Source organism: Anarhichas minor, unplaced genomic scaffold (assembly GCF_050575085.1).
Source record: "Anarhichas minor isolate MPS153535 unplaced genomic scaffold, ASM5057508v1 ptg000041l, whole genome shotgun sequence".
Lineage (NCBI taxonomy): Eukaryota > Metazoa > Chordata > Actinopteri > Perciformes > Anarhichadidae > Anarhichas > Anarhichas minor.
In genome coordinates, this window is record NW_027466487.1 from 2,546,871 (window position 1) to 2,574,730 (window position 27,860).

General features: G+C 40.4%; 1 protein-coding gene across 2 annotated transcripts; it reads left to right on the forward strand.

Annotated features, from left to right (window-relative positions):
- The first annotated feature begins 1,193 nt into the window (after positions 1-1,193).
- On the forward strand, positions 1,194-27,596 carry osbpl3b (oxysterol binding protein-like 3b). 2 transcript variants are annotated; one of them, XM_076109279.1, is made up of 22 exons: positions 1,194-1,380; positions 11,367-11,516; positions 14,584-14,700; positions 15,359-15,412; positions 15,779-15,892; positions 16,125-16,289; positions 16,476-16,599; positions 17,959-18,062; positions 18,409-18,501; positions 18,586-18,745; positions 19,217-19,347; positions 21,381-21,518; positions 22,128-22,221; positions 22,391-22,620; positions 23,943-24,080; positions 24,180-24,243; positions 24,366-24,444; positions 24,584-24,728; positions 25,456-25,600; positions 25,705-25,831; positions 26,402-26,524; positions 26,711-27,596. In XM_076109279.1, exons 2-22 carry the CDS (start codon positions 11,421-11,423, stop codon positions 26,805-26,807), a joined length of 2,538 nt encoding a protein of 845 aa, XP_075965394.1. In that variant the 5' UTR covers positions 1,194-1,380; positions 11,367-11,420; the 3' UTR covers positions 26,808-27,596. The 2 variants fall into 2 exon arrangements, with proteins under 2 accessions (XP_075965394.1, XP_075965395.1); XM_076109280.1 differs by lacking the exon at positions 1,194-1,380 and adding an exon at positions 19,955-20,056.
- The last annotated feature ends 264 nt before the right edge of the window (positions 27,597-27,860 follow it).

Here is a 27,860-nt window from a genome sequence, read left to right on the forward strand (position 1 = left end):
TTCAAAGCTCCCTTCTCTGAGTTCAGTGCGCCTGCACAGTCCACAGAAGGAATATTCAGCGGCTGTAAATTCATAATGCTGCACAGATGAATACTTTGGTCTTTACTGTAAAGCTTTTTTAATTTCACAGAGGAGAAAACTTCTATGAAGATGAGATTTCCCCCCCGAATGTCACACAGAGTTCACCACAGAGCATTGTGTTGACTGTGTTATGGAATCCACCTCTTTGTATCGTAGGTGCTGCAGTAACCTTCTAGCTCGCCAGTGTGAAAGGGGAAAAAAAATGCCTTTTTCCACGTAATCCGTTGCAGTCAGGCTGACTCTCTGCAAAAGGTTTATCCGTCACAGAAAGTCCTTGAGCAGCAAGCCTGCAACCTTGTGTGATATAACAGCCTTTCATTCAGGCGTTGAGAAAAAAAGAAAAAGAAAAAGGCGTTCACAGCTAAATAGACCAGTACAATTTTCTTCCTCAATATTGTAGACATTGTAGATCTAGTCGCAATGCAATTTCAAACCAAGAGACGATTTGTGTTGTTGGTAATTGTTGATTTTGTCCTTTTTGCTATTGTGCATGTACAACAAAATCTGCATTTATATGTATTCATAAAAAACAGCACTTATGTCACCTACATTTTTGAATCTGCTGAGTCAAAATATGCAAATATTTTTCATCTCAGAAATTGTTTACAAGTCATCTATTTATTTTTTTACGATATCTGTATTACTATGCCATGCGTACTACTGAAACGCTGTGATTCAACAATAGGTCCAGCAGATGGCGGTATATTAGCATTTTCGGCCCCAAGTTATTTATCATTCTGACTTCATTTTGTTTTTTTGATGACAGTTATCATATCTTTTTGTTGACTCATCATGTTTAATATCTCATTCAGTTAGTAAAAACAGAAAAAAAAAGTAATTCAACTTCTTATCTACAAGTCGACACAGGAATGTAATATGGAAATACATCTGCAATTAAAACAATGACTAAAAGACCAAGACTCACTTGCAAAGTGATGGGTTTGCGTGCCCTTGCTTTTGGGGTCTTCCTCAATACGTCACGGAAAAAGATGCTGTCAATGACACAGACCCCGCCCCTTTAAGCTGACGCAGAGCTCTGTCCTGCATTTTAATTGGATTTGGCTTCAGTCAGTCACGCAGGGTGGTGCCCGACTCCATACAGCGGTGGAGAAATTGATGCTCCTCAGAGCGGGGCTGGACGGTGCATGTGTGTGCATGTCCGACTGGAGAGAGCAGGCTGTCTGTCTGAGGCTGTAATTTGAGTACCTCTTCATTGGTTATCTCATTTGGGTTACAAACCGACTGTTACCAACATATCTGTCTTCATCAACTGGAATTCACATCTGTAACTTTGTCAAGGTGAGTGCGTTTTTTGTCCTGTCCTCTTCTTAATCATGTCAGTTAAATAATTCAAGTGCTTTTAAAAGTGCATTGCAGTTCCTGTTTTCTTGCTCTTTGAGGCAGCATGTAGTACAACTGAACATTACAACCGCAGTAAGATTTCCGAGTGCTCACTTGTAAAGCTTCAAAGTGAAATAAGCCAAATGTAAACTACATGTGCCTATACTTTAAACACTGGGTTTAACTCTCCCGTTTGATTTTCCAAGCAGTCGATCTTTTGCAATATTCCTGTTATGACCATAACCTGTGATTCATACAATAAACACTAAAATATAATTTTAGTCTCCATGGTAACTCTGAGCTTCCTTCCTCTTTTTCGAGACAAGTGAAGACAAGTTGTGGATAATTTACTGTTTCCATATGAATCAACACAGAGCAAGCTATCAGTAAAACTCAATCCCAAGCCAAAAGTATGAATAACGTGCCTGCATGTATGAGTGGCTGTATCGCTCTGCTGAGTGGATGTGGGTGTGTGTGATAGTGAGGGCAGATAGGATCCATTTTCAGATGTAATCGGAGCTTTGAGCTCAGCATCTCATACTTATTACAGTGTTTTGAGCAAAAACAGGAATATGGAGGATTTCCAATAACCTTTGTTACTCTGCAGATGGCAGACATAAGAGAATATGTATGCAGTTATAAGCACACTCACAGATAATTACAATTCTGTGTAAATCCACCATAATAACAGTGATTGACGTGCTGAATATAGGTGTTTGTGCCAAAAAATTCCACTCAAATGAGTCAAAGCTTTGTTAGTTACTGTGGCTCACTTGCGGACGAGTTGTAATTTATGGACTTACGCAAGGTTATCTCAGCTCTTTTGGGTGTTGTGTCAACAATGAAACAGAGGAGGCTTTTCAGCGGCTGCTTTGGCTATGTGTGTCTAAGTGTGAGGCTCAATAGGGGGCATTGAGAGTTTCTGTAAAAATGTCTGACATGACACGGAGTAAAGAAGGAGGATAGTGAGCACATCTTGCCTCAGATTGGTTTACAGGTGAAGGACAAAATCACAAACCGTGCAAAAAATTCGCAGAGACTGAAAACTTTGCTTTTTGAGATGCTCCTTTAGTAAACACTTGGGGGGGTGTTCAAATTCAGCATGTGGACAACTTTTCTTTTTACACTGTCCATCTGTTCACCCAGCTCTGAGGCTTGTTTGTTGGCCAACCTGTTATTCTTGCAGCCCCCAGAGGGTTTTTCATTCCAAACACACCCAAATCAGGCATTGCAGTCAGACACAGGGAGACTGTGAGGGAGAGGAATTAATAGAATTTGTGGAATGCAGCAGCAGGAAAGAAATAAAAAACTCTTTGTTTGTGCAAGACATTTATCTAAAATAGCAATGGGGCATGGCATTGCATGAGGTCACCTCCACGGTCATTTCAGCTGTTACCCCGGTGTCGAGCTCAATCTTTGAATAAATGTGCACAACCAAACTATGCAATCACCTAAACACAATATTTCCAGTTATACGGTAACCAGTGTAAAATTGCTCCGCTAAACAGCAAGTGAATGATGCAGGAAGTGGATAAATAGCATCTCATGCATGTGGCAGGTGTTGCCTCTTATTGCGTGGGCAGTAGGCCTCCATAAATAATTCATGTGGTTTCACGTGTTAACAGGTAGATGTGCTTTTAGCCAACAGAGAAACTAATGCCTGCTTTTTCTTTTCAATAAAGTAACAAAGAAGACGATGACAGTAGCAAGGACGAAATATATGAAATAACAATAATGTTTCACTTGTATTAAATAAATAAGATCAGACTGTCTTGATATTACGTCATTCTGTCTGATTGTTTTCCAGTCAAAGTGACTTTGACTATCTCATTATATGTTTTTTAATGGCAGGTCGTCTTCAGCCTCCTTCAGGCATCAGAGTGGCTGAAGGAAGCTGGAAGGCTGCTTTCAGAACTCTGTAAAAGGCTGCCAGATATTAGCATGAAATTTTAATGAGGGGCAGCACTAACTTTAAAAAAAATAGCACACGCCCAAAGCCGTCCATACAGCCTTGGTCATTCTCCTGGTTTGCAGGGCTGAAATATTAAAAAATGTTCACCATCGTACAGGATGGCGGCACTGAGTCTGAAAACAATATTGACAACTCATTTTTACATTTGGACAAATGCTTTTCAGTGAGTCTAATGCCTAAAGAGACTGTGATGTCTGTCTGATCCACTATTGTAAGGATTTTGATGAAAAACGATATGATATATCCCTTTTCAAAATTCTGTTTGTTCCCGATAGCACCTTGTCGGCATTGTCAGATTTTGACCAGTGGTCCCTCAATTCAAATGCTGCCAACAACTATTTTGTTTCAGTCTGCACAGGATCAGCTAAATTTCACTACTGTTTGTTTTCACAACAGTCGGCTAGCAGTGTCATATTTCATTGAGAGAGACCAACAGTTTCAGCCAAACAGATTAAAAAACAGAACTCGCATTAGAGTCAGAGTTTCCAGAGACTGTGCACATTTCATGCAGTATGTAATATGGTCCTCAGGTCTGCTTCTTTGGGGGTCTTCTCGCGTTTTCAGCTGTGCTAGAGGCTTGGCTGATCAGGATGGCAATGTCTGTCTGTCTGTCTGTCAGTTGGTCCACCGCCTTTGATCCAGATATCTCAATAGCTTTTGGGTGGATTGCCATGAAATCAACCTCGCCTGTACTTTGTGTTTAGTGCTAATTAGTAAATGTTAGCATGCTAACAGGCTAAACTAAGATGGTGAACCTGGTAAATATAACCTGCCACACAACAGCATATTAGTAGTGTCACTGTGAGCATGTTAGCATGCTCATTAAAAGCAGCATTTAGCTCAAAGCACCGCTGTGCCTCAGTACAGCCTCACAGAGCTGCTAGCATGGCTGAAGACTGTTAAGTCTTGTTGGTATAGTGACAGCTTTCATGATTTCATTACGTCTGCATTATTAAAAAGAAACACACATTCTAAAACATTAAGAGGACAATTTTATTTTATTTTTTATTGATGATTCAGTCATTAAAATCAGAAATAAATGTTATCGTTTGTTGTCAGGATCATAGAGTGAAATTGTCCCTGTGGGATGATACGCTTTTCTTACTTTACAGTAAATGATGTCAATAAAACTCTACACAGACCAGACTTCAAAGATCTGTGGGTGACATGTGATCACACCATACTTACGAAAGCACATGCTGCAAATATCGTCCCCAAAAATACAACTGCAGTCAAACCACAAAAACAGAAACTTGTTCGCCACAGTTTGAGTCAGTTTCTGGTGCTGTCGTATCTTCTATGATACTATAACAGACAGGGAGTCATAGTGTGACTTTGAGATTTCTTGGGCAGTGCAGATGTTCTTTCCAGTGTTTGTAATACCTTCTTTTTAGGCCTATTTTTTCTCCATTGTTATGAGACTGGATCCGCATGCAAACAATAACAATGACCACCTCAATGTCATCATCCTCTATTCTGGGATATATCAGAATAGAGGTGCAGATGCTGCTTTTGCATCCTAACCAGAGCAGTGGTTGAATGGTAAGCAGTGTAATCTTTAATTTGGGAAAACAACAGCTGGATTGTGCTGTCACGCAAGTTGCTGCATGTGACGAGAGCCAGCAAGCGAGAGGAGAATTTTACTCATTTATGTTTTTTCCCCACTCTTTTGTCAGTGAGTGTTGAGCTAAACTGTGACTATACTCTGCGTCCTAATGAGGTGGTGTTGAGTTATGAGTCTGTCAGGCTCCCAAACACTGTGACTATAATAAAGGAGAGGACCTCTGTCAAACTCGGAGCAGTCAACAGAAAGAAATTGTAATTGAGAGGGGGGGGGGAAGCACGTTGAGGATGTGGTTGATTAACAGGATGCGTTTGTGAGAGTGTGTGACAAAGCTTGTCGTATGTCAGAGTTTAGTAGAAATTAATGAAAAAAGGTTTTATGCTGCAGGAAGTTATCGTGGAGGAACTCTATCTGCCTCTCTCTCATTATCTCAACCATAACTCTGCATTAGACTTAGACATTAGGCATAACTCTTTCTTGGGGGTGAACATGATGAGTAGAGAAGGCATCAAACTCCTTTTCCTCTTGCTAAAAATGTAAGATTGCAGATAGCAAGACGTGCACACTTTAAGCTCAGCAGCGTGAGATTGGTGTTTGGAGTGGCTCCTTCTGGCCTTGGCAACCTTTTCACCTTTCAACGCACACCAAACACGCCGTGAATTATTCGTGCCGCGTTAAGCGTGTCATTCGCGTCGCGTTAGATGTGAAGATTGATACCACTATCAAGCTTCTCCTTTTATTCTCTGAAGAAACCAAATAGGGGCATTTCCCAAAGTGTCTAACTCTCACTTTAAATCTTACAGTAAATATTCAGCATTTTTATAGGATTTCCCCCCTCCGAGACATTACATCAGCTTGTTGCTGCGGTCATAGCATAGAAATATGGAATAATAAAATGCAGGTATATTTCAGTATTAAATCACATCACAAAGTATTTCATTGCGTGCCAATGGCCAGAGAATATTGTTTCCTGCTGATTTCTGACACCGCCATTTCCTTTTCTCCTTTTATATCAGGGTTTCTCTTCCCCACCCAAGAAAGAGTTGTTCTGCATTTCACATAATGAAATCACAGAGGCTAAGTGGCATCATCCCAGCAGGGTAATGCGCAGATGTAATAACATTACTGGTATTAAAGTGGTACGTTTTAGACACAGCAAATGAGAGCCCAATGTGTGTCCTTTGGCGGGAAGCAACAATCAGAAAATGTTCTTAATGTCATGTGCTGTTTCCAAAGCAAACAGCACATGACAACTGTGCTCATGACAAACCAGCTTCTGATGACTTTATCCTGCAGAGAAAATAAAATAAAATTAGGCAAGTGTTTCGGTTCTGATTTGGGGTTATCCAGATGGAAGGATGGCCGCGTTAGAGGAGAGGTAGGCTACTCTCCTCGCCAGAGTTTGCTTTGCCACTAAAGAGCTTTGTATTGAGAGAAGTGATGTGTCAGAGAATGGCTGGTGGACTGTACAGATAAGGTGGTTACCACAACACCATGTTGGGTGTTTGTTGAATGCAGAGGCCATTTGTTTGGTTAAGTTTATACTGATTGTTTCAGAGCTGAAAGGACCAGAACGAAGCTTATGGTGTTTTTTTTGCCGTATGGAGCAATTTTAAATCAATATTGAGTTTCTTCTGTTTTATCAAACCAGCCGTCACACATCAAATGAAATCAAATTATATTCAGTTCAAGCTGAAAAGCCAATCTTTTAATCTAATATAATAAAAGCATTTTCTTTTTATTTAAAGTCTTTCTGCAGCTTTTGTTTGCTTTATACATAAACATTGGTTATTTTATAAACAAAGGCCTCATAAACATGTGGAGAAACTGCTTTTTATGGCTTGGAATTGAAATATAATTCAACTCTCACTGCTGACTTTTGCATATGAATTGTTATTTTAAAAGATGATGTCAACCTTTATGTATTTAAAGGTTCTCTTCTCTGCCGGGTAAAAGTGAATCTTCCATCTTTATAACCATACCTCTTAAAGCACACTTTCTCTGACTTGACATTACTGAACTCCAGCAGTGTTGTGTCTTCCTAAAATTAGTTTTACTACTTTCACTGTGTGTTTTAAAGTATTTTTCAACCCAACTTCTTTGAGTCACTTTTGGTGCATCAGTGTTTCCTGTCATTATTGCAAACATGACTCTATATATTAAGAAAGCTGCACCATTCAGCCAGACGTTTATTCTGGTGAGTCACATCCTAATGATGCCTGAAAGCCTGCTGGGCTTGTCAGCCCTTTGTTAGACTCTGGAGACAGTGGAAGGACAGCCGAACATATGCAACATGAACTGCAGAATGTAATAGAGGGCTTTCAGCTTCCGTCAATCTAGTTAGTGAAGCTTAAAAGGGCATCAAGCCATCTAAAACTTCAACTGAAATCTATAGCTGACCAAAGATTTGTTGACAGTTGTCTGGAATGCCTTAAAGTTACATAACTAGGCATAAGAGTTTCGAAAGGTATAAAATATCAGCATCTTGTGACTTGTTTTGTCAAGCACCTGCAGACATTCATAGTTGTTGATTTCTGGAAGATGAGTTTTACTCAATATATATTGGAATAACTTGATTTATTGTGATAAGACAATGCCTGTAAGCCATGTATAAAATGCCTGCGAGCATCCTGTAAGGTTAAGTGACGGGTGAGTCCACCCGGAGACCTTTGCTGCATGTACAGCTTAAAAGTTAATTGGCTATTTTGATAGTAGTTTAAGTAATTCAAGCAAAAATGCCAAATATTTATCAAAAATGATAATCGTTGGTTGCAGCCCAAATTCCATAATCCCTAATTTCTCTCCCCTCATTTCCTGTCTGCTCTAATGCTTACTATCTAATACAAGATAAAACACCCCCAAAACATATTAAAACAAAATTCATTCACAGCCACGCTCTGAGGCTGTATACTATTACATATTACATTTATATTTATATATATAATATTATGATTTAAATGAGTGCTTATATATTATACTACAAATAGACTGAACTTCAGTTAGCTTGTCACTCAGAGAAATTACAGCTTTATAGTTAAATGCGGGAGTCTGAGGAGATGTATAATGATGCCACAGCCTCTAATTTGTCTTTATTTTCTGTAATATTATCAAGCCCAGAAAATGGGCGTTGATCATCTCTTTATATTATAGTCGTACTGTGACAAAAATGGGCATCTGCAGATATCACCGTACTGTCCACTAAAAACTTTTTATTACAAAATACAGCATTATTATTCAAATACAGCAGTCAGCACTTTTTGTGTTGCATATTTGTAATGCTTTTATATTGTATTATCACCAGGCTTTGCATTTGATACCGCACATATGTATTGTGTCTTTTTGTGTTCATGCATTCATACATGAAAGGGAGGCCATCTTGACGACAGTAGAGCTTTAATCCGTGGCTGGTGTTTATCTTTTGTCCTCTGTAGCTGTCAGTGTTCATGTGATCCCCTCTGTTTCTTTGACACACTCAGCACTCGCTGCCTGTCAGCGTCCCCCTTTTCATCAAGCTGTGCTCTGAGGTATGACTGTTCTGCTCATTAGCATGAGCCACAACCACTGCATGTGGGACTTACAATGTCTTTATGTTAGACGCTGTTTTTATCTCATATTCTCATATCTGTTTCCTTGTGTTTCTCAGTCTGTAAATGACAGCAACAACGGTTAAGTGAAGTAAAAAAAAAATCCATACTAACAGTAACCCTAACCCCTGCAGCTGTAATCTAATATAGTTTTATTGCAATCACTTACTGCATTTCTTCATTGCCATCAGAGAGTGTGTGCTCTTCATGGAGAAAGGGTAATTACTGGAGCGGTGACATCTAATACTGCCGTAGCCTCGATTAAAGCCTGAGAAGTGGCGTTGTTATATCAGATGAAAGGATGCCTTTAATGGTGAAGGTGTTACAGACCTGCGCATAGCAGGTTTGATCAGTGGAAAGTTGATGAATAAATCATAGGAGATGGAGTGGATGGAGTGGATGGAGTGGATGGAGTAGATGGAGTGGATGGAGTAGATGGAGTGGATGGAGTGGATGGATTACATTATCTCATAAATCATGTTTGTCTGTAGCTTAGCTGTTCTGGTTTTGTTGAGCTGACAAAATACACAAGATGTGCTGTCCTGCGGCCGGGTCCTTTTGTGTGTCCTGTGACTTTGATCCATTGTTCTGGCTGCATTTGGGGTGTTGAGCTCTGTCAGTGTAAACCGCGGCCTGTGGTCCACAGACAGAGCAGTGGAAGGACGGAGGTTTCACATGACTACGGTTTTGTCCGTCCAACACGAGAGACTGTGGCCATTATGCAGCACAAAGCTTGCTAGGGCAGGTAAATGTGATTAACCTTGCTGCTGCTTTAAAGTGGTTGTCAACACATGGAGTGTCTGATCATCTCATAGTTTTCAGTGTGAGAAAGAAAAGTGTGACAACAAAATCAAATCTAAACACAAGGTCCACTTTGAGGCACATTTCAAGTACATTTGGTGTAAGAATATGTATTTTTATTAGAATATAACATAGGACTGGATGCTAATTTATTTTATTGTTTTGTATGTCTTTTGACTTCAGTGGAATTGTGACAATGTGAGGAATCACGATAATATGATCACATTGTGTCATCAACACAAAGAAAATTCTGTTGGATTTTGTAATTCCAGGAAAACTGTAAACAAAAACGAATTAAAATGTCATTTAATTTGTTTATTTAGATGCCCGATAATGCATTACAGTAGAAAATGTAATAGAAAATGCCAAATATTTGCTGTTACACTGTTGTTTTGACAAAACAAGCAATTTGCAGATGTCCCCACTGGGCTCTGGAAACTTATGATGGGCACTGTTCACTATGTTTTTATCATTTCATAGATTTAATGAAAATAGATTAATCTTTCATGAAATGAATCACTGGTTGCAGCCCTACACTGAACAGTAGTTTGATTGTTTTATGTAGAATGTTGCATACATTTGTCAGATCATGATACTCCTTAATAGGAGGGAATATGTCCTTCATAATATCGTAATGTTTTAGTTCAGAATATTGCCTACTGAGTACTTGAAGATCTATTTAGCCCTAACCACAACTATGCAAATACTTAGAAACTCAGGGCAAAATATAATCATGGCGTTGCCTCTCACAGATCTCACAGATGGTCTTTTGATGAAGCGGTGATCTCAAACCTAATGGTCCACAAACTCAGTACCTCTGTGCATCCACAGTACAGCTAAACTAATGACCTGCTGCTTGTTCCCTCATGGGCCAACATGATTTACACCTCACGCCTGCTTGTTTATCAGCTTTCCTGTGACAAACCACTCACAGTGCATTTGCAGAATGTGGCTGTATATGTGCTGACATGGTGGACCATGAACATAATGTTAATTAGTCTGTGTGAAGTGTGGCATATGACTGAGGGTTGCCATTTACTAAAGAGGCCTATTTATTTTCACACTCTGTTGAAGTGATGATATTACATCTCACTGCATATTTACATGTGACGTCACTGTCCTGTGATTGAGATCAGTTACTGAAATACTGAACCATGTGATGCAATCTAAGAAAGAGCTGATATTGTTCTTTAGTTCAACTTAGAGGAGCTTGTTCTCTATTGAGTATTTTCAATATTAAGCTACTTTATACTTCAACTCCACTACACTGGAAATGCTATAGTTTGTACTCCACTACATTTATCAGACGGCTGTAGGCATTTTGCAGATTAAGCTTTTAGATCATCTTAGATGATCTGAATAGTGTGCCAATGCAGTTGCTTGCAAATTAATGTAATAATGCAGCTGAAACTATTGTCTATCGTTTTCAATTAATCAAATAATTGTTTCGTCTTGTAGTAAATGTGAGAAAATATTACAGTTTCCCAGAGCATTGGGTGACATCTTCAAGTACCTGTTTGTTTCTAACGAACAGTCAAGTACATTTAGCTGATAGTGATTCTGTAGTTTTCCTTAATTTAACATCTGGAGGCATTCTGCATGAATTGCAGTAATAGTATTTCAGTATTGCAGTACTGCTTTTATTTGGGTCTGATTACATCTTCCAACACTGCTGTACGCACATACTTCTAGTGGGTAGTTTAGATTCATATGATTCTTAAATACTAACAATCCATAACTCTCTGTAAGGGTAAGATATGAATTATTCAAACCTGCGGCCTCTTCTTTTCGCACACCAATTTATATTCTCCAGTCTTGTCGGTCAATTTCATTCAAAACTCTTCTGAGTAGCTTTTCTCATTACACCCCATAGTCTGCAACAACGTGACGTTTGAAAAACGAATCGCTCTAAATAACCTAATGCATTTTTCAGTGAGACAGCACTAAAAGGCTTTTAAATGGCTCGCCTCTTAAAGCCATCTTTCTTTCCATCCTCTCTCCTCTTGGCCCCATCTGCTCTCAGAGGAGGAATGTTCCTGGTACTCCAGCCTTAGCCTGCACTGGCCGGTCTGCAGAGATGGGTTCAGAGGAGCGCAGTTCAGCCATGTCGCAGAAGATATCCTCCGTGTCACGCAGCAACAGCAGCACCTCATCCAAACTTGACAGCCGACAGGTAAGGCACAACATGTGTTGACACTGTAGGACTTGAGAAGTTTGAACAATTAACTTTTCCACATTCTTTTTTTCTGACTGTACAGTATTGCAAAAAAAGATACTGCCTGTCCTCAGGGATCTCTGTGTCACGGGAGAATGACTTTTGCTAATAGGCCCTGCGGTTTTCTTAGACGTTCTCACAGGACTCTTTATAAATACATTTCCTCCAAATGTGGACACATTTTGAGTCCTCTGAATTAGAAAAATTCCAATTTGCAACAATGCCCTCAAAGGTAAAGTTCCCTCTCACACACAAATTAGTGAAGATATTAGCACCAAGAACAAACAGTTGCCTTTGCCTTGTGTTTATCTGCAGGCAGCAGACTCGTACGTTTTTCATTACCAGCAACAGCTCTTCTGTTTGGAAATGAAAGTAATAAAGGTTCACTCCAGTCCTTCCCTCAGGACACACAGAGACGAGTGGTCTATCACTTTAGAATAACAAAAAATACAGGGACTGAAAAAGTGTTTTAATTCGCAAAGTACCTCTGGACAAACAAACAAACAAATAAATAAATAAACATTTTCTCAAAATGGCTGTTTCAAACCTCATGAGCTGGAGATGTGCTTCAATCTAAGTTTCAGATCACCCATAAAAACGAATCCAAGTTGTATTTGCAAGTTGTAATTGCTTTGAATAATTAAGCTAATGATTTGGGGATTTTAAACAAAAGATAAGATCACAAAATCCTGTTTCAACATTTTGGGGAATATGCCTATGTATTCACTTTCTGGCAAAAAGTTAGGTGCAAAGATCTATAGCCCTCTCATCACTGTATGGTAAATATGAAGCTGGAGCCAGGAAATGATAGGATAGCTTTGTCTACTGAAGACTGGCGACAGGGAAACAACTCTAAAACCAGCTCCCCCACAGCTCAATAATGAATCCATTATACATAGTTTATTTTAGGTTTTAGAACATCACGTTTTACAGGGGGTTGTACGCCGGACTATGCTGGGTACAGTAACTTCCTGGAACACAACCACAACTTGTCCTTTCTACAATGTGTTTTGTTTTGTTTAAGCAAACAAGATATAACATGTTAAATAGTGAGCTTTAGATGTGATAGATTAACAGAGCCGGGCAAGCAGCTGTTCTCCAAGCTAACTATATTCGGCCCGTATGTTCATATTTACAATGCAAACATGAGAGTGGTATCGATATTCTCTTCCAAATCTCGACAAGAGAGCAAATTTCCCAATATGTCGAGCTATGTCTTTATATGCAGCAGGATGTACAACTTTGGATTCATGATTTACAATTTTCTTATGCTGAGAGCTACCCTTGTATCAAGACATGTCTTCTTGTCAGTTGTCTCTGGAAGTATCTCTCGACCTTGAGGGGAAATGCCCAGGCAGCATTGTGTGACAATGACTCACTGTGAGTGTTTCGGTGGGACATGTGATGAGCGCTCAGGGAAAGTGAACAACCCACAAGCCACGCCCTCTACGTCCCCCCAACCCCTTACAGAAATGAGGGTTTATTTTAGACGGCCTCACCTACAGCAGTCAGCCTCTCTGACTGATAGAGTTTGTCTAGCCCGAGCTGTTATACACTGGAACATTCAGAGACACACTGAGATAACAAACACAGTCACCTCAAACCGCTGCCAAGAACCCACAGTCCCTCTGGGTAGCTGTGATGTGACCATCATTTGTGCTTGAGTTTTTGTCCCTCTTGAATACCTTAAGATAAGATATCATCCTAAAGTACTGCTTTTTCAACATGAATTCGATAGCTGGAACTAGGGACTGTTTTGCATTTGTGCTCCATAAATGACTCAAGAAATTAGGCATTTCACTTCCTGAAAAATTGGGAGACTCACAATTTCTTTTAAATATTCATGGGTTCATCCTGTTGACCTCATGGTTAAGATGCTAACCAATGACCCCAATGTTCCTGGCTAGATTCCAGCAGGGGACCTTTGTTGTATATTAAAAAAAAGACTCGGTCTCAACCTCTTTTCTGTCTGTTTCTACACTGTCAAATTGTCAATAAAGACAAAAATGACAAAAACAAAAGGTCAAGATTGAAGCAGCAGAGGATGCTCTGATTTTTTTCCCCCTAATATGGGTCAAGCTCCAAAAACACTGCATCCTCGATTTCCCTCAGTGCAACTCAATAGTGTATTTCATTTGACCCTCCCTTGTTTCATGATGGTGCCACATTTGTTCTTTGAAAGTTGGTCACCGGGGGCACTGAAAAAGCCTTTAGTTTAGAGCATGCATGAGAGAGACTTTCTTTAGATGAGCTGGTTGGCTGCTGCTCTTTTTCATTATGATTGTAAACGGGAGAAGTATTTTTAAGCCTGTGTGCGTCACGTCATACTGCAATACCAAGTGTAGCCACTATGTCAGAATTGCCCTATAGCCCAGCCCTATAACCCAATGTATTATACAGGGGTATAGTATAGGGGTTATGTTTCCGACTTTAAGAGCCAAAACATTAACGCTTAGACAATATAAACTAAAAGCGATATAGACCACGAATAATGCAATAGTCTCTGTGTGTCCACAAAGATGTTACAAAACCCTCTGTGCATTCTGTTTATGCTGCCTTCCTGGAATTATCATCGCTGAAGTACATAACAGAGCTGTCTGGATTAGTCTGTGATGAAATATCACCTTAATCTCTTTATTTGCAGGGAGATTTGGATAAAGCGTTCTAATCTCAGCCAGGAAATGATTATTGTGAAGAGTTGAGATTAGACAGGTAAGCTAATTTTCTAAATAGGACCATGAGGTGAAAGTAGTGTGTGAAGCTCCGCACTGGTCACCAAATTTCATAGGGCCGAATTTTCCCTCAGCGATGAAACTCTCATCTCACACGGCCTCCCACTGACTAACTGACACTACATCGAAGGAGAGACTGAAAATGTAAACAGCCACAAAGTGCTCCATGCTTTTGAGACCTTGACTCTGTTATGTGGATGATTCATTAGTTTTAGGTAACCTCACCTTGTGTGCACAAGCTGCTAACATCTATCTATCATGTCAGAGCTCTCAGAAACCATCTGTGCCCACAGGACAGCTGGGAAATAGTGGAGGGCCTGCGAGGAGGCTTCAGCAGTGTCCCGGAGCCCCAGAAACAGGAGGGCTTCATGCTGAAGAAGAGAAAGTGGCCCATGAAAGGCTGGCATAAGGTATAAACAATCAACTGTGAGGTTCTTAAATGACACACATTGACTCACACTTAATCTTCTCTCAGAGTGATAGACTTTATGACGTATTTCTACACGTATTCAACAACTGAACATCATTTCCATTTCCCAGTCGTACCCTTTACGCTTTCCTGATTCGTTTTTCTAAAAATGTGCTGACGTGACTCATTTGTGTTTTAAACTAATTGAATGAGCTTATGCAGTTGATGATTCCACCCACAGAGGAGTCACATGTGACCAGGGTCAGTGACTGTCTAAAAGCTTTCACTGGGATGATACTACCTGGCGGCATTAGCTGATAGCCTGTTGGTTAATAGAGCTGTATACATTTAGTATTAACTCACAGTTGGAGCTTTTCAGGTCGTTGTGCATTCAACAGAGCACCAAGAATCACATTTACAAATAGAGGGGATGAGAAAGATTGCAACAGAGTGAGGAGAAGATGAATAAAGGCAGACGAGATGCAAGACAAGAGCCTGGGATGACAAACCTCTCACAGCAGAGACATTAATATCATGCATTAACAAGAGGCATACTCTGTCATGATCACAGAGTCATAACAGTGACTTAAGATTTGCTGTCAGGGGTGTTGCATCCCGGCTGCATCTCATTCATTCATTGTCCTCCTCTTTCCCTGCAGAGATACTTCTTTCTGGACAAGGGCATCTTGAAGTATGGCAAGTGCAGTGCTGATGTGAGTACAACAGCCTTCTGGCTGCATACTATGTGGTTGTCAGTTACAGAAGATTACAAAGGACACTTTGTATCTTGTTGTACTGCTTGCTGTCTTTGCAAAAATATCTTTATATATATATACTGTATATATATCTGTGCCCGTAGACACAAAAGGCCCTCATTCCCTTACGATATCATTGATGTGAATCACAAGGAGCATTTTACCCGCCAATTTCACCTAATTATATCAGCCATGCAGAGGCTCTGCTCGGCCAGTGCTGCCAGAGCCAATTAAAGGATGATAAGGATAACTGCATCCCGTTGCATTTGTTTTAACTCGAGTCCAAAACGTTCATAATTTGTGTGTGCTGACTTTGCCTTGCAGATTGAGAAAAGGAAACTGCATGGCTGCATTGACGTTGGTCTCTCTGTCATGGCCATTAAGAAGAAAGCCAAGTGCATCGATTTTGATGCTGAGGAAAACATCTATCACCTGAAGGTAAACCGCAAGGCTAATTAATGTAAATGAATACATATTTACTGGAAGTGATGTTGAACATCAGATTATTCCTTTTTGACTCCTGGAACAGGTGCTAACATTGAAAAGGCTTTAAAATGACCTTATGTGACTGAGGGAGAATTATAGTACCCGTGTGTGTTTTTCCACCTTCACGCTTCCTTCACTTTACTTGCCCTTGTGTTGATTTCTGATTATGGTATCTACTCTGCAGCTTAAGTCACAGGAGCTGTTTGATGAATGGGTTTCCAAGCTGCGTCACCATCGGCTCTATCGGCAAAATGAGATTGCTATGTACCCTACCGAGAAGTCCTTCTACTATCCCCACTACCCCTCCCCCAACTCCGCTAGCATGGCGGAGAGTGCCTCTATCAGAAAGGTATACCTGTGCGTGCACTACCCAGCACACTGGAAATTGAAACGAGTCTATTTAAGATAGAATTTGCTCATAAATGTCATTATTTCATCTACAATATTTAGTGAAGTCGAAGTCCTCCTATTGAAGAATTGTATGAATTAAGCAAATTGTTATTGGACTGACCTTTGGGTCTGTTTGCTCGTGCAGTGCATGTCTATACGAAGGCAGTCTACAGTGCATTCTGCAGGAGACTTCCCTTTAAGCTGCAACAGCCAGGCCAAAGTAGCTGCCTGGCTCCAGTCATCTGACGACATGGACAAGTGCTCCAAAGGTGAGACAGTAGAGCTGTCCCTCGTGATTGGTGGAGTTTCTCAACACTCACTAGTATTCTGATGTACTTCTTAATATGTGACTCCCCTGTTCTCTGTTGGTTTCTTAGCAAGATGTCGATAAACTCTAAATATCTGATTTGGCTGAGAGCTAAGAACTATTGGTAATATTTAGGTTAGATCTGGGATTTCCATCCACTTATTCAGTGTGCATGAAGGTTTGTGCTCCATTCAGAGCGTCCTAGTTACAGTTCAGTTGCCATTGAGAGTAAGAGAGGCAGGTGATCGAAGCTTGGTGAGTCAAGTTTTTGTTATTTGTCAAATGCTTCATTTAATACCAATAAATCGGTCTGCCTGCTGTCTTATTTGCAAGTAAAATAGGACTGGCATTATGTTGTTGTTAGGACGCTGTTGATTAAACAGTTTGTCTCGGTTTTAGTTCAATTGTATTCTGATGATCTGTCCTGTCGACATTTTCTTCAGTTATTAAGTAAAAAGTTATGATTTTCTAATGTAGAAATCTTGGAAAATGTACACAAAACAATCCACACACAGGGGTTAGGATTGCCACTTATTCAGTTGTTTACCACTCATTAAAATGTATTAATCAGATACATTTATCTGTTTAAGCCACTTCCTCTTCTGAACTCTTAAGTGAACTTTGTAAAGTGAGTGACTTGTGTTGTTGCTTGGTCACCTGTCCTTTGTCCCTACGTACAACAAAGTCTTGTTTTCACTGACTTCACGGTTAGTAGGTTAGGGTATTTGTACAGTCCGTACAGGGAGCGGTTGGTGGGTCTGTCCTTATTGGCCGCACCACTACATGCAAGTGTTTCTGCACTGCTCCTTTTTTTCTGATCAATTTTCTCTTTTGTCTACTCTTGTAAGGATTACAGATACTAGAACCCAAAAGCACAACTCGGAGACAAGATATAAGTTCAGTTCTTTTACTAGAGGTCAGTCAAAACAGGCGAACAAATCCAATAAGGGGCAGGCAAAAATCCAAGGTCGAAAACAGGCAGACAGGGTCGGAACAGGCAGATCATGAACAATATAAAGGTACACTGGAGAACTTGGCAAAACACACACAAGACAATCTGGCAGGGAATAAGTGCAAGTGAGGGGACCTAAATAGTGAGGGCTAATGAGGGAATGGGCTGCAGGTGAGATGGGTGTGGAGGACCAGGTGAGGGGAATGAGAGATGATCGGGTGTGAATGGTAGGATCTGAAATGACAGGAGAGTTAGTAAAATAAGCAGACAGGATGAAAACAAACTAATATGAAGGGGAATTCGTGACAACTCTCTCCCCACTTCTTGACCATCTTATCTTGGTGTGGATCTTTGTCCTACACTCAACAGACTTGTCAGTCTGTGAGGTCTACCTGCTGGAGCTCAGCCACCTGCTTCAGAGTATGGAGGTCCTGCACCGAACCTATTCTGCTCCATCTATCCAGGCACTGCAGGTCAGCACATTGTTCCTGATTCATTTCACTTTAATATGCAGAGCAGGGTTGCTCATCATAATTGCAATTTCAGATTAAGTCTGAGAAACTGTCTAGTAAATTATACTCATCACATCCAAAATACTAGATGACTAAGAATCTTGTGTAAAGTATCTTGTCTTGTTTCATCTTATCATTTCTCTCCACCAATATTTTTTGATGCCCCCAAGTCATTCGCTACTAAATATAGAACAAAATGAAACCTTACTGCAGGCAATGAAACCATTTCATATTTTTTAAAAAGCCTCTTAAAAGACAATATTCCTCTTTGCCTCGACGATAAATATCTTATCCTTTTGTTCTCTAGGCATCTACATTTGACAGCCCCAAGAAGGAAAAGAGACTACCTAGGAAATGGCGCACTAAAAACTACAACAAAGATGTCAAAACAACTCTGCAGGTAGACATCACGACAATAAAGTGTGATCATATTTCATCCTTTTTTTTGTACGAGTCTCTCCAAGTTCTACCCCTCCTGTTCTAGGTACCGAGCTGCATCTCCTCCGGCTCTATGCGCCTCCATGCCTCTAACCCCAACCTCTCCACCGCTGCACTCGCCAATGACAAGGCCGACACTGAATCCCTGGATTCCACTTTTGATGTGGCCAAGCTGCAGGAGGACTTCTGCCGCGTTGCCGCTAACTGTGAGTCAAATATTATGAGCTTTTAATTTTCCGTCATTTTCATTTTCCGTCATTGAAATATATATTCATAATGGCATCACAATTCCCACTTTTTCTGTAAAATGGTTTTAACTTTTGCCACAGGGAACAGCTGTCGATTCAGCTGTTTACCACATCTATGCACATTCAGGAGTATGAAGCTAAGGATTTGTGATGGGCTGAATCTAATACAGCGATGCTTTAATATTGCCAGCACTAGTCACTAATGTGGCTTCCCAAGCACCTGTTGTGAAGTGCCTGGTAAAATGAATGTCTTCCAGCAAAGATTGCAGCTTAATGGGCGATCGGAGATAATCAAAATTTCCCATTTTATTAGAAGCCTGGTGGGATAGACTTGTTACTGGATGTATTGTGATTGGATCTGCATTGCTCTGAAATGAATGCAAATTGGTCTCCAGTTAAAGCTCCCCTATTTTTCTCTTGTTGCTGCAGTGCATGCGACCATGAAGACAGCCCTGAGTTCCCTAACATCTGAGAGAGAGAGATTAAAACAATGTGTTGACCACGAAACAATTCCCCCTACCTCACCGCAGGTTGTCGGTTTGAAGAACTCACTGTCAACGGTACGTGAAATAACACACACAGACACAGAAATGGTATCAGTCATTAGAAATAAGTTAAGTATTCCACTTTCTTTTAGACTGTTACACTCCTCTCAGAAGCCGTGTCCTCCCACACCAATTGTCAGGCATGACACATTGTCGAGCCTCTTAGAGGGATTACTAGCTGCTGGTGTGATGTCTGCCCACCTAAGCATGACCATGTTCAACAGTCATATTTCCTGTGGCTGCTGCCTCCTACCCAGAGGCCTTTTCTATTTTCTGTTTTTACGGTTACACAGTCATCGTCATGCTGACTTCTTTAGCCACATTAGAACTTCTGTGCTCCCTGCGCCAACACATTTCTTTGACTTTAAATACCGTGCTGGGTGTTAGCTTCCACCTACTCCACCTCACATAGTCAGTCGTAGGTGAGTATCCTAGTTTAGTGATAACACATACATGACTCTGAGGTAAATGGCATGTTTTAAAGCCTGCTTTTGTAAAAACACGTGGCGATGAACAGCGTAAGTCAGGATTTCATCAGTATTCAGTGTCCAAGGCATTATTTGTTGTGTGTGTGTGTGTGTGTGTGTGCTATAAACAATGTTTCCACTGGTTATTTTCCCAGGCTTTAGCCCAGAACTCTGAGCTGAGAGAGCGACTGTGCAAGATTCATGCCGAGTCCCACATTGTAGAGCCCACACTTGTAAATCTCACTGCCCCTGTGCAGGTGGGTGCGGGAATGCAGTGACTCTACTCCCTTTCCCCCCCCCCCCCCCCACCACGATGATGATTATTATTATCTCTGTCTTTATTTTCATCCCACGCAGTCTTGACTTTGCCACAGAATGAATGAGCTGTCCCTTCCTTCTCATCCAGATTCAACAAATGTTGCCCTCCTGCGCACCCCCTCACTCGACTCACTTTCTTTTATGATGACAGTGACTATAAAAAAAGTGAACATCATTTTCTTCACCACAAACTTTAAGGGAACACAACCGCCTCAAATAATTGGAATTTCCATTATTTGGGTAAAAGAAAGTGCTTCCTCTCAGTCCTGTGGTTGTGTCTCTCTATCACATGGCTACCTGTCACATTATTGTCTCCTAAAGGAAGCTCTTTGCACTCTTAATCTGATTTGCAGACCAGAGAGTGTGAGCTGATCTACTTAATCATGTCCCTAGATATTTGTATGAACACACAGTGCAAAACTAATATGCCTCCTCTGAGATTATCTCCAGGCTAATTAATCAGCTTCAGCAATAACAAAGGATGCAGGGGCGTGCTCACTTCCATGTGTGGTTTTGTGGAACGGGCTTCTTTTTCGTAATTGGTTACATGTTTTAACTTTATTTCAGAAGAATTATTAAATGCTATGAGTTCATTTTGAATGCGCATCTTGTTTTATGTCAACACCTTGTCAGACAGTAGAGTGGGTATGAACACTTGTTGCACACTTGCACTTCTGGCTGGCTCTCTATAATTAATACAGTAATATATTGTAATACAGTCTCTAGAAATAGGTTTAATTGATACAATATATTCTTAATATATTGTGAAATTGATCCCTTCTTTATACAATTTTTTTTATTCTGAAGTGTTCCGATTTGTAGAATGAATTATTTGGCCAATTTATGTCTGTTTAACACTCAAACGATGGCACATGTTGCTGTGTACAAAGAAAGAGACTCTATGCGCATTGTTGCATAATGTTTCAATTCAATTTTCTATATTTTATTTTTTTCTATATTTTATTTTAATATAAGCTTCTAGGAAACTAAATAGCATTTCATAATACAATCAATAAATATAGTGTACCCTTGGACTGAATTGGACTGTGAAATAATGTTTTATATGTGACTGTCTTTCAATATATTTACATGTGACTATCTTTCAATATATTGCATGATTTGTGTGTTCTGATACTCTCACTATCCACACATTGTGTGATGGTATTTTATTCTAAATTACCCTGTGATCGCTGCCCCTTCTGGCTGTGATGATGCTGCCCTTTTCTTGTTCTTAATTATAGCTGTGAACACTGTGTCCCCTAGAAACAGGACTCTGTCGATGAATCCCATCCCCTCGTACACCAAGTATCCAATGAGAGCAGAGCTTCAATCACAGAGTCTTTGTCTGAGTTCTTCGATGCACAGGAAGTTTTACTATCTGCTAGTTCTTCTGAAAATGAGGTGAGTGTGAGAGCTAAACTGTTACCGTTAGCAGTTAAGAAATCCGCCAGTGGCATAAACTGACATTTATGGCTGCATAATGGATTTAATATTGTCATGTAATGTAATTTGTCTCGTTTGCTGCAACTATTGTTGGATGACAAAAATGGAGAAAATGAAATTTCCACCAGAGGTTCTTGATTTATTATCAAACTTCATTTCATCCATTCTGTCTGCAAAATGTTTTAAACCTGTAAGCACATTGGGACAATTCAGTGCTGCTCTATTGCAAAGAGAAACCATCGCTAAAGTAAAGTTTTCATGACGTGTGTCATGAAACCAGTAAGCCCTCACTTCAGTCTCCTTTTCCTCCAGTGTTCAAGCAGCATGCCAGATCAGAGCACAGCTGGAGCGAAAGTAATGTGAAAATGGAAGTGAATTACTTTAATCTAAAAATAAAGCAAGTTGAGGTATAAATTAGTCACTAGGTCCCAAGGGACCATTCATCTCTAACGCGGTAGATTTTCTGCTGATGTGACAGGATGTTAAAAGAGACCTGCCCAGTCCCTTTCTGCAGGTGGTATTAAAATGTTTCTATCAGCTAAGGTTTTGATCTTTTTTTTTTTTTAGGCATCAGACGATGACTCATACATTAGTGACGTCAGTGACAACATTTCCATGGACAACTTCAGCAACGAGACAGAAAATGAGAGACCAAACTCAGGTATACTGTGGACTAGATCTAATACAAATGTTAATACAATACAGGCCTCAGTGCAATTTTATGGGTTCAGATGTCATTCTGTACAATTACTTAATTTCCATATTTGCTGGTTGCATTGACCACACCAAGAGCTGCCGGTGTCTTGACCTCTTACACCATCTGTTCCCAGACTCTGTCCTTTATCAGCATAGATCCTGCCTGCCCTCGCCTAGCCCCAACAACAGCACCATCAGCCTGTGGAACATCCTCAGGAACAACATCGGCAAAGACCTGTCCAAAGTGGCGATGCCTGTACAACTTAATGAGCCGCTCAACACCCTGCAGAGACTGTGTGAGGAGCTGGAGTACAGCGAGCTGCTAGACAGGGCTGCTAACACACAGGACCCTTTTGAACGTATGGTGAGATTGCAAATTCACTGTTTGCTGTTTGAGTCTATTTAGTTTGGATCAGATGTTCACTTTTAGCACATAAATGGCCCCCTATGACAGAAGCAGTTGCCCTTGGTGAAGCTTAAGTTTTAAGATTTTTTTTAAAAGAAACCTGTTTTTAAAGAATCCAAGTGTTCTTTTTTTTTCGCTGCTAGAATTGATGAAAAACGTATCAAATCCTGGACCAGAAAGAGACAATTTTTTTCATTCTGCTTGTGCATGTGATGTTGAGAAACTGGTATTTTAGAGGTTTCCATAAAGTAAAAACATGGAGGCTCAACGGCAGCACGTAACAGCTTCACTCCTTCTGTTTTTACCAGTCACAGTAAAAGCCCAACTTGCATTCACTCAGTATTTCTCCAAGAGGCAACAAGTAGCTTACAATAGTATTTGGCAACAAAAACAATCATTCAATGGTCATCAGCCCTCTCGGCCCTACTGGTCTTGGTTGTCTGCACACCTCTGTCCAAGTGCTGAGTAAAACTTGAATTCATAGCAACACACTTTTGGGCTTTCTCAAAGTGTGGCATCACCATTCAACAAAAACTGCCCAAACTGACATTAATGGCAACATTATGATTCAGTTTCTGTTGACATCGGACGGCAATTTGAGCAAAGGCTTGGTGTTTGCTCATAGCAGCTCACTGGCTTGGCCATCCACATAAAATTTGGCGATTTTCTTTCCTTTAAGTGACTGTCAAGCACAATTATAAGCACCAAGACACCCATTTTCTTTTTGCTGGCAGTTAATCCTCTAGATCAGGGACATCGTGTGCAAGAGACCAGCAGGAAGATTCTGCCTCTTTCAGTGTTTCACTTTTGCTCACATTTGCATTGACTTACTTTGGAGTGATGGAGTTCGTTGGTTGAATATTGTTTTGTGTGGAAGGTGCAGAGAAGATGCAGCCTTTGAAGTCGCCAAGTCATTAAGGACAAAAATGCCATATACAGTATATACATGTGAAATTAATAGCATATGAAGTTGGTGTCAGCTCTAAACGTTGGCCTCCCATTATGATGTGGAAGTAATTATCAGTGCTCTCTTGGCTGAGTGCAACTAATGGAGGACTATCCAGACATTTACTCTGCTCATTACAGTAAAACTGAATGGACTAATAATAAGGGACTTTGAAATGATGATCTATCTCAGCTAGTTCAATGATCTGTTCTTTTTTTTTATCCTTTTAAGGTACATTTTGCTTTTTGCTCCACCTCAGTTGAGGAGACTCATTATTCCGTAATAGAAAAGATAAATAAAGCACTACTAACTGTTTTGGTTTCTCTTTGTCCAGGTATACGTAGCTACTTTCGTTGTATCAGGCTATGCATCCAGCTACTACAGAACTGGGGGAAAGCCTTTCAACCCCCTCCTGGGGGAGACATACGAATGTGACAGGCCAGATAAAGGCTTGCGATTTGTTGCAGAGCAGGTATTCATGAATCCCAATTTCTGTGCTATCGACAATCACAGTATAATGATAATAACAATGCACTGAAAGCATGCTTTTTGTTCCCCTTTACATTGCCAGGTCAGCCATCACCCACCGATCTCAGCTTGCCACGCAGAGTCTAAAAACTTCATCTTCTGGCAAGGTAGTGGAATACAGAAATGAATCTGAATCATTGTCAGTGTCTGTAAAGATTGCAGCAGTTGCTTGTCATCCAAGATGAACGTTATTGTGAACAATTGTTTGGTTTTCTTATCGGTTTTGTAGATGTGAGGTGTAAGAACAAGTTCTGGGGGAAGTCAATGGAGATTGTTCCTGTTGGTACCACTCATGTAACTCTGCCAGGGTGAGTCTTTTCTGCGTCTATCATTTGCTCGAGGACTGGACAGACACACAGACTTGTACACAGCGACCATGTCAATTAAGAAGCAATGTCTACATCTGTCAAGTTAAAAGGAATGTGGTTTTAATCCCCCTTTTTCTAGCTTTGGGGACCACTACGAGTGGAACAAAGTGACGTCCTGCATCCACAACATTCTCAGTGGACAGCGCTGGATTGAGCACTATGGGGAGATCTCCATCAGAAACTCCAGCAGTGATATTTGTCAGTGCAAGATCACTTTTGTTAAGGTGAGGCAAGCATTAAAAAGGTTACATTTAGTAGCTGTATGCTTCATACAAAAGATAGAAATTCTTATTTATTTTTATGCACTTTAGCTACTCAAGACTTCAAATTATTTATTTTGTAAATGTGATACTCAAGGCTGAATTATGCTTCCCTGCAAGGTGTTGCAAGACGAGACAAAATATAGTTATAGTCTATAATGTATTCCAGGTCTATCATAATGTTGCGTTTTCTTTCCTCTTTCTCTAATTTGCCATATACTTGTTTGTAGACATCCCTCTGTGAACCCCAGGTGTTTTGATCTTGATAAACTGCAAGCAGTAAAAAAGGCATTTTTCTATATACATGCGGTAGTCCCTTCATTAGTCCATAAACCTTCTACACAGATGGTGCTTTTCACCTGCATGCCACCAAGAACCCCTCGATGTTTTCAGTGTTTGATGTATGGAAGCCTTTACTGAGAGCAAAAGGTTAATTGCTTTAGCCTGTGCCCATTTGAAAGACCTCCTGAAGCTGTGCAGGGTAGAAAGTCCGGACATGTCAGAACTCATTATGCATCTTCATCTCCCGATAAACACACCAGCCCAGCACACACTGGGGCTTGTGATTGATTCACACAACAGGAACACTTGCTGACTGCAAGAGGACATGATGGTGATCCCTGCATTGTCTAGTCATGCCTACTAAGAGCATAATACTATGTTCTTCTCCACCTGCCAATTCTTTTCCCAGGCCAAATACTGGAATTCAAGTGTGAATGAGGTGGAGGGAGCCATCACAGATAATAAAGGAAAGGTCGTCCACAGACTCTTTGGAAAGTGGCAGGAAGCAGTTTTCTGTGGAGACCCACCCTCAGCCACATGCATCTGGAGAGCAAGTATGACAAGTTTCTTTCATAGAAATGCACTGAACGCCTTTTTGCATTGCATATCTTCTTATGACAGCATCTGACGCAGTGGATGTTATTTATGTGCAATGTAGATGCAATGCCAGTAGACCTTGACCAGTACTACGGTTTCACCAAGTTTGCTATTGAACTGAACGAGCTGGACCCATCCCTGAAACTGCTGCTACCGCTCACAGACACCAGACTACGTGTGGACCAAAGGTACAAGCAAATAAACAACTGTCTTTTCATGCACTTGGGTAGTGGTTATTGTTGCCGTTCAATAACCTGATTTCTTAAATGTCGGTAAACAGGAAGACGATTTCAAAGACATGGTTAAAACAGATTTCTGTCAGAATCAGTGTATCGTCTGGCATCAATATAAAAAGAGACAGCTCAATGTCAGTGAGTATCTGAGCACCTTTCATCATCTGACGTGGATCTCAAAAGAAATGCTCACCCAACCCTATGATCAAAAATACATCCAAAAATAGCAAGTAACTGCAGAGGCTTTTCAGATTCATCTAATTTTAGCTAACATTAAGGTTTGAAAGTCTGAAGTATGCACAAGCGCACCACCATGCGTATACTTCACAGAAGAAGCACTTTGCCATCAAAGTTAAAAAAAAACACTTCTAGTCCATCAATATTCTGAGTTATGTATTTTCTGGTTTATCCATAATTAGGTTACCTAACTGAAATAATGTAAAACCAAAGAACATAATTATTAAATTTGAATATTGCAGATGAATGTTTTACCATCTATGCATAATGAACGTGTCTCGCTGGCAGACTGCTGGAGGAGGGGAACTTGGAGGCTGCAGAGGAGCAGAAGCAGCGGATTGAACAGCTGCAGAGAGAGAGAAGGAGAGTCCTGGAGGAGAACAACGCAACACCGCAACCTAAGTTCTTCAGGTAACCTAAATATCAAGATGTATTATTTTAACACTGAGAAAGGCATATGTGGGAATGTGAGTGTACTTACAGTAATAGTGTTACATGCAGCTTGTCCCTGTAACAGCAGCCTGTGTCAGAATTTCAACACGCGTAACTATCTTCCACGGTATTCATCACTGCCTTGCTTTTCTTTTGCCTCCACAGGAAGTCAAAGGATGATACCTGGGTGAGCAACAACACGTACTGGGAGCTGAGGAAGGACCCTGGCTTCACCCAATTAGATTGTCCTATGCTTTGGTGACCCCTGAACTGCAGAGTGCGCATATTTCGACCTGCACAGCCTTTATTGTGATCCAGGCTGGGTTCTAGTGATGTCTGTATCCACAGTCTATATACCTTCCGCATTCAGTACTGTACTTCTTTGCTGCAGTTCATCAAAGTTATTGCCTTAATAGCAAGTGCTTATGTAAGTTGTGTAAACATGTTTATGCAAACATATTATGAGAATGTTGATTCGTTTGGCAAATGTTGCCCATATTTTCACCTGATATGGTACACTGTACCACTTAAACTGAGAAAAGGAAAACTACTTGGTATAAAGAATGACAAATCTGTAACTGGTCTACACTCGCTTAAAATGTATGAAGCAACTGGTCACTTTAGCTGTCGTCTTGTCATGGACATTCTCTACCTCTGAGATAAACTAGCCTTGATATGCCATTGATTAAGTGTATACACATCTGATATTTATTCTGCACCTGCCTGATGCCTTACTTGTTGTACTCATTTAGTTTAATTTATTGTTGTTGCATCTCTGAGGTCCTTTTTAAACAATGTATGTTTTTTTAAGAACCAAAGAAGAATTGTTCAAATGATCTTTAAATCCTTACTCAACTTTTCTTTCCGTCTCAGAACAGTAATTTCTGCTTTTTGCTATGAGCATGTGAATGGTTGTGCAACTATGAGCAGCAGTAGCAAACCATTTTTCACTCTATCCATTGCGCCATTGTCTAACTGGACCCTGGGCTTTGGGACCAAAAGTGTCCAAAACGATGCTCCATGAGCTCAAAATAAAATCTCTGATGCTTTCTTTTTGTGGAGTCTTTTGTGACTGTTCAAAACTCTGAAAGCTATGAACCAGACCATTGTCCCACTGGGTCCATACCATTGTATGGACCCAGTGGAGGTGAAATGCTGCCCCCATTTCTCTTACACATTGCACCTTTAACTGAGCTGCTGACTTGTCAAGCTGACAACGTTGTCATAAATGGTGATTAAATGTGCCAACAGGAAAAAAAAAAAAAAAAACTGAATCATCAGTTTTGATACTTGCATGTCCACAAAGGAGGAGGTT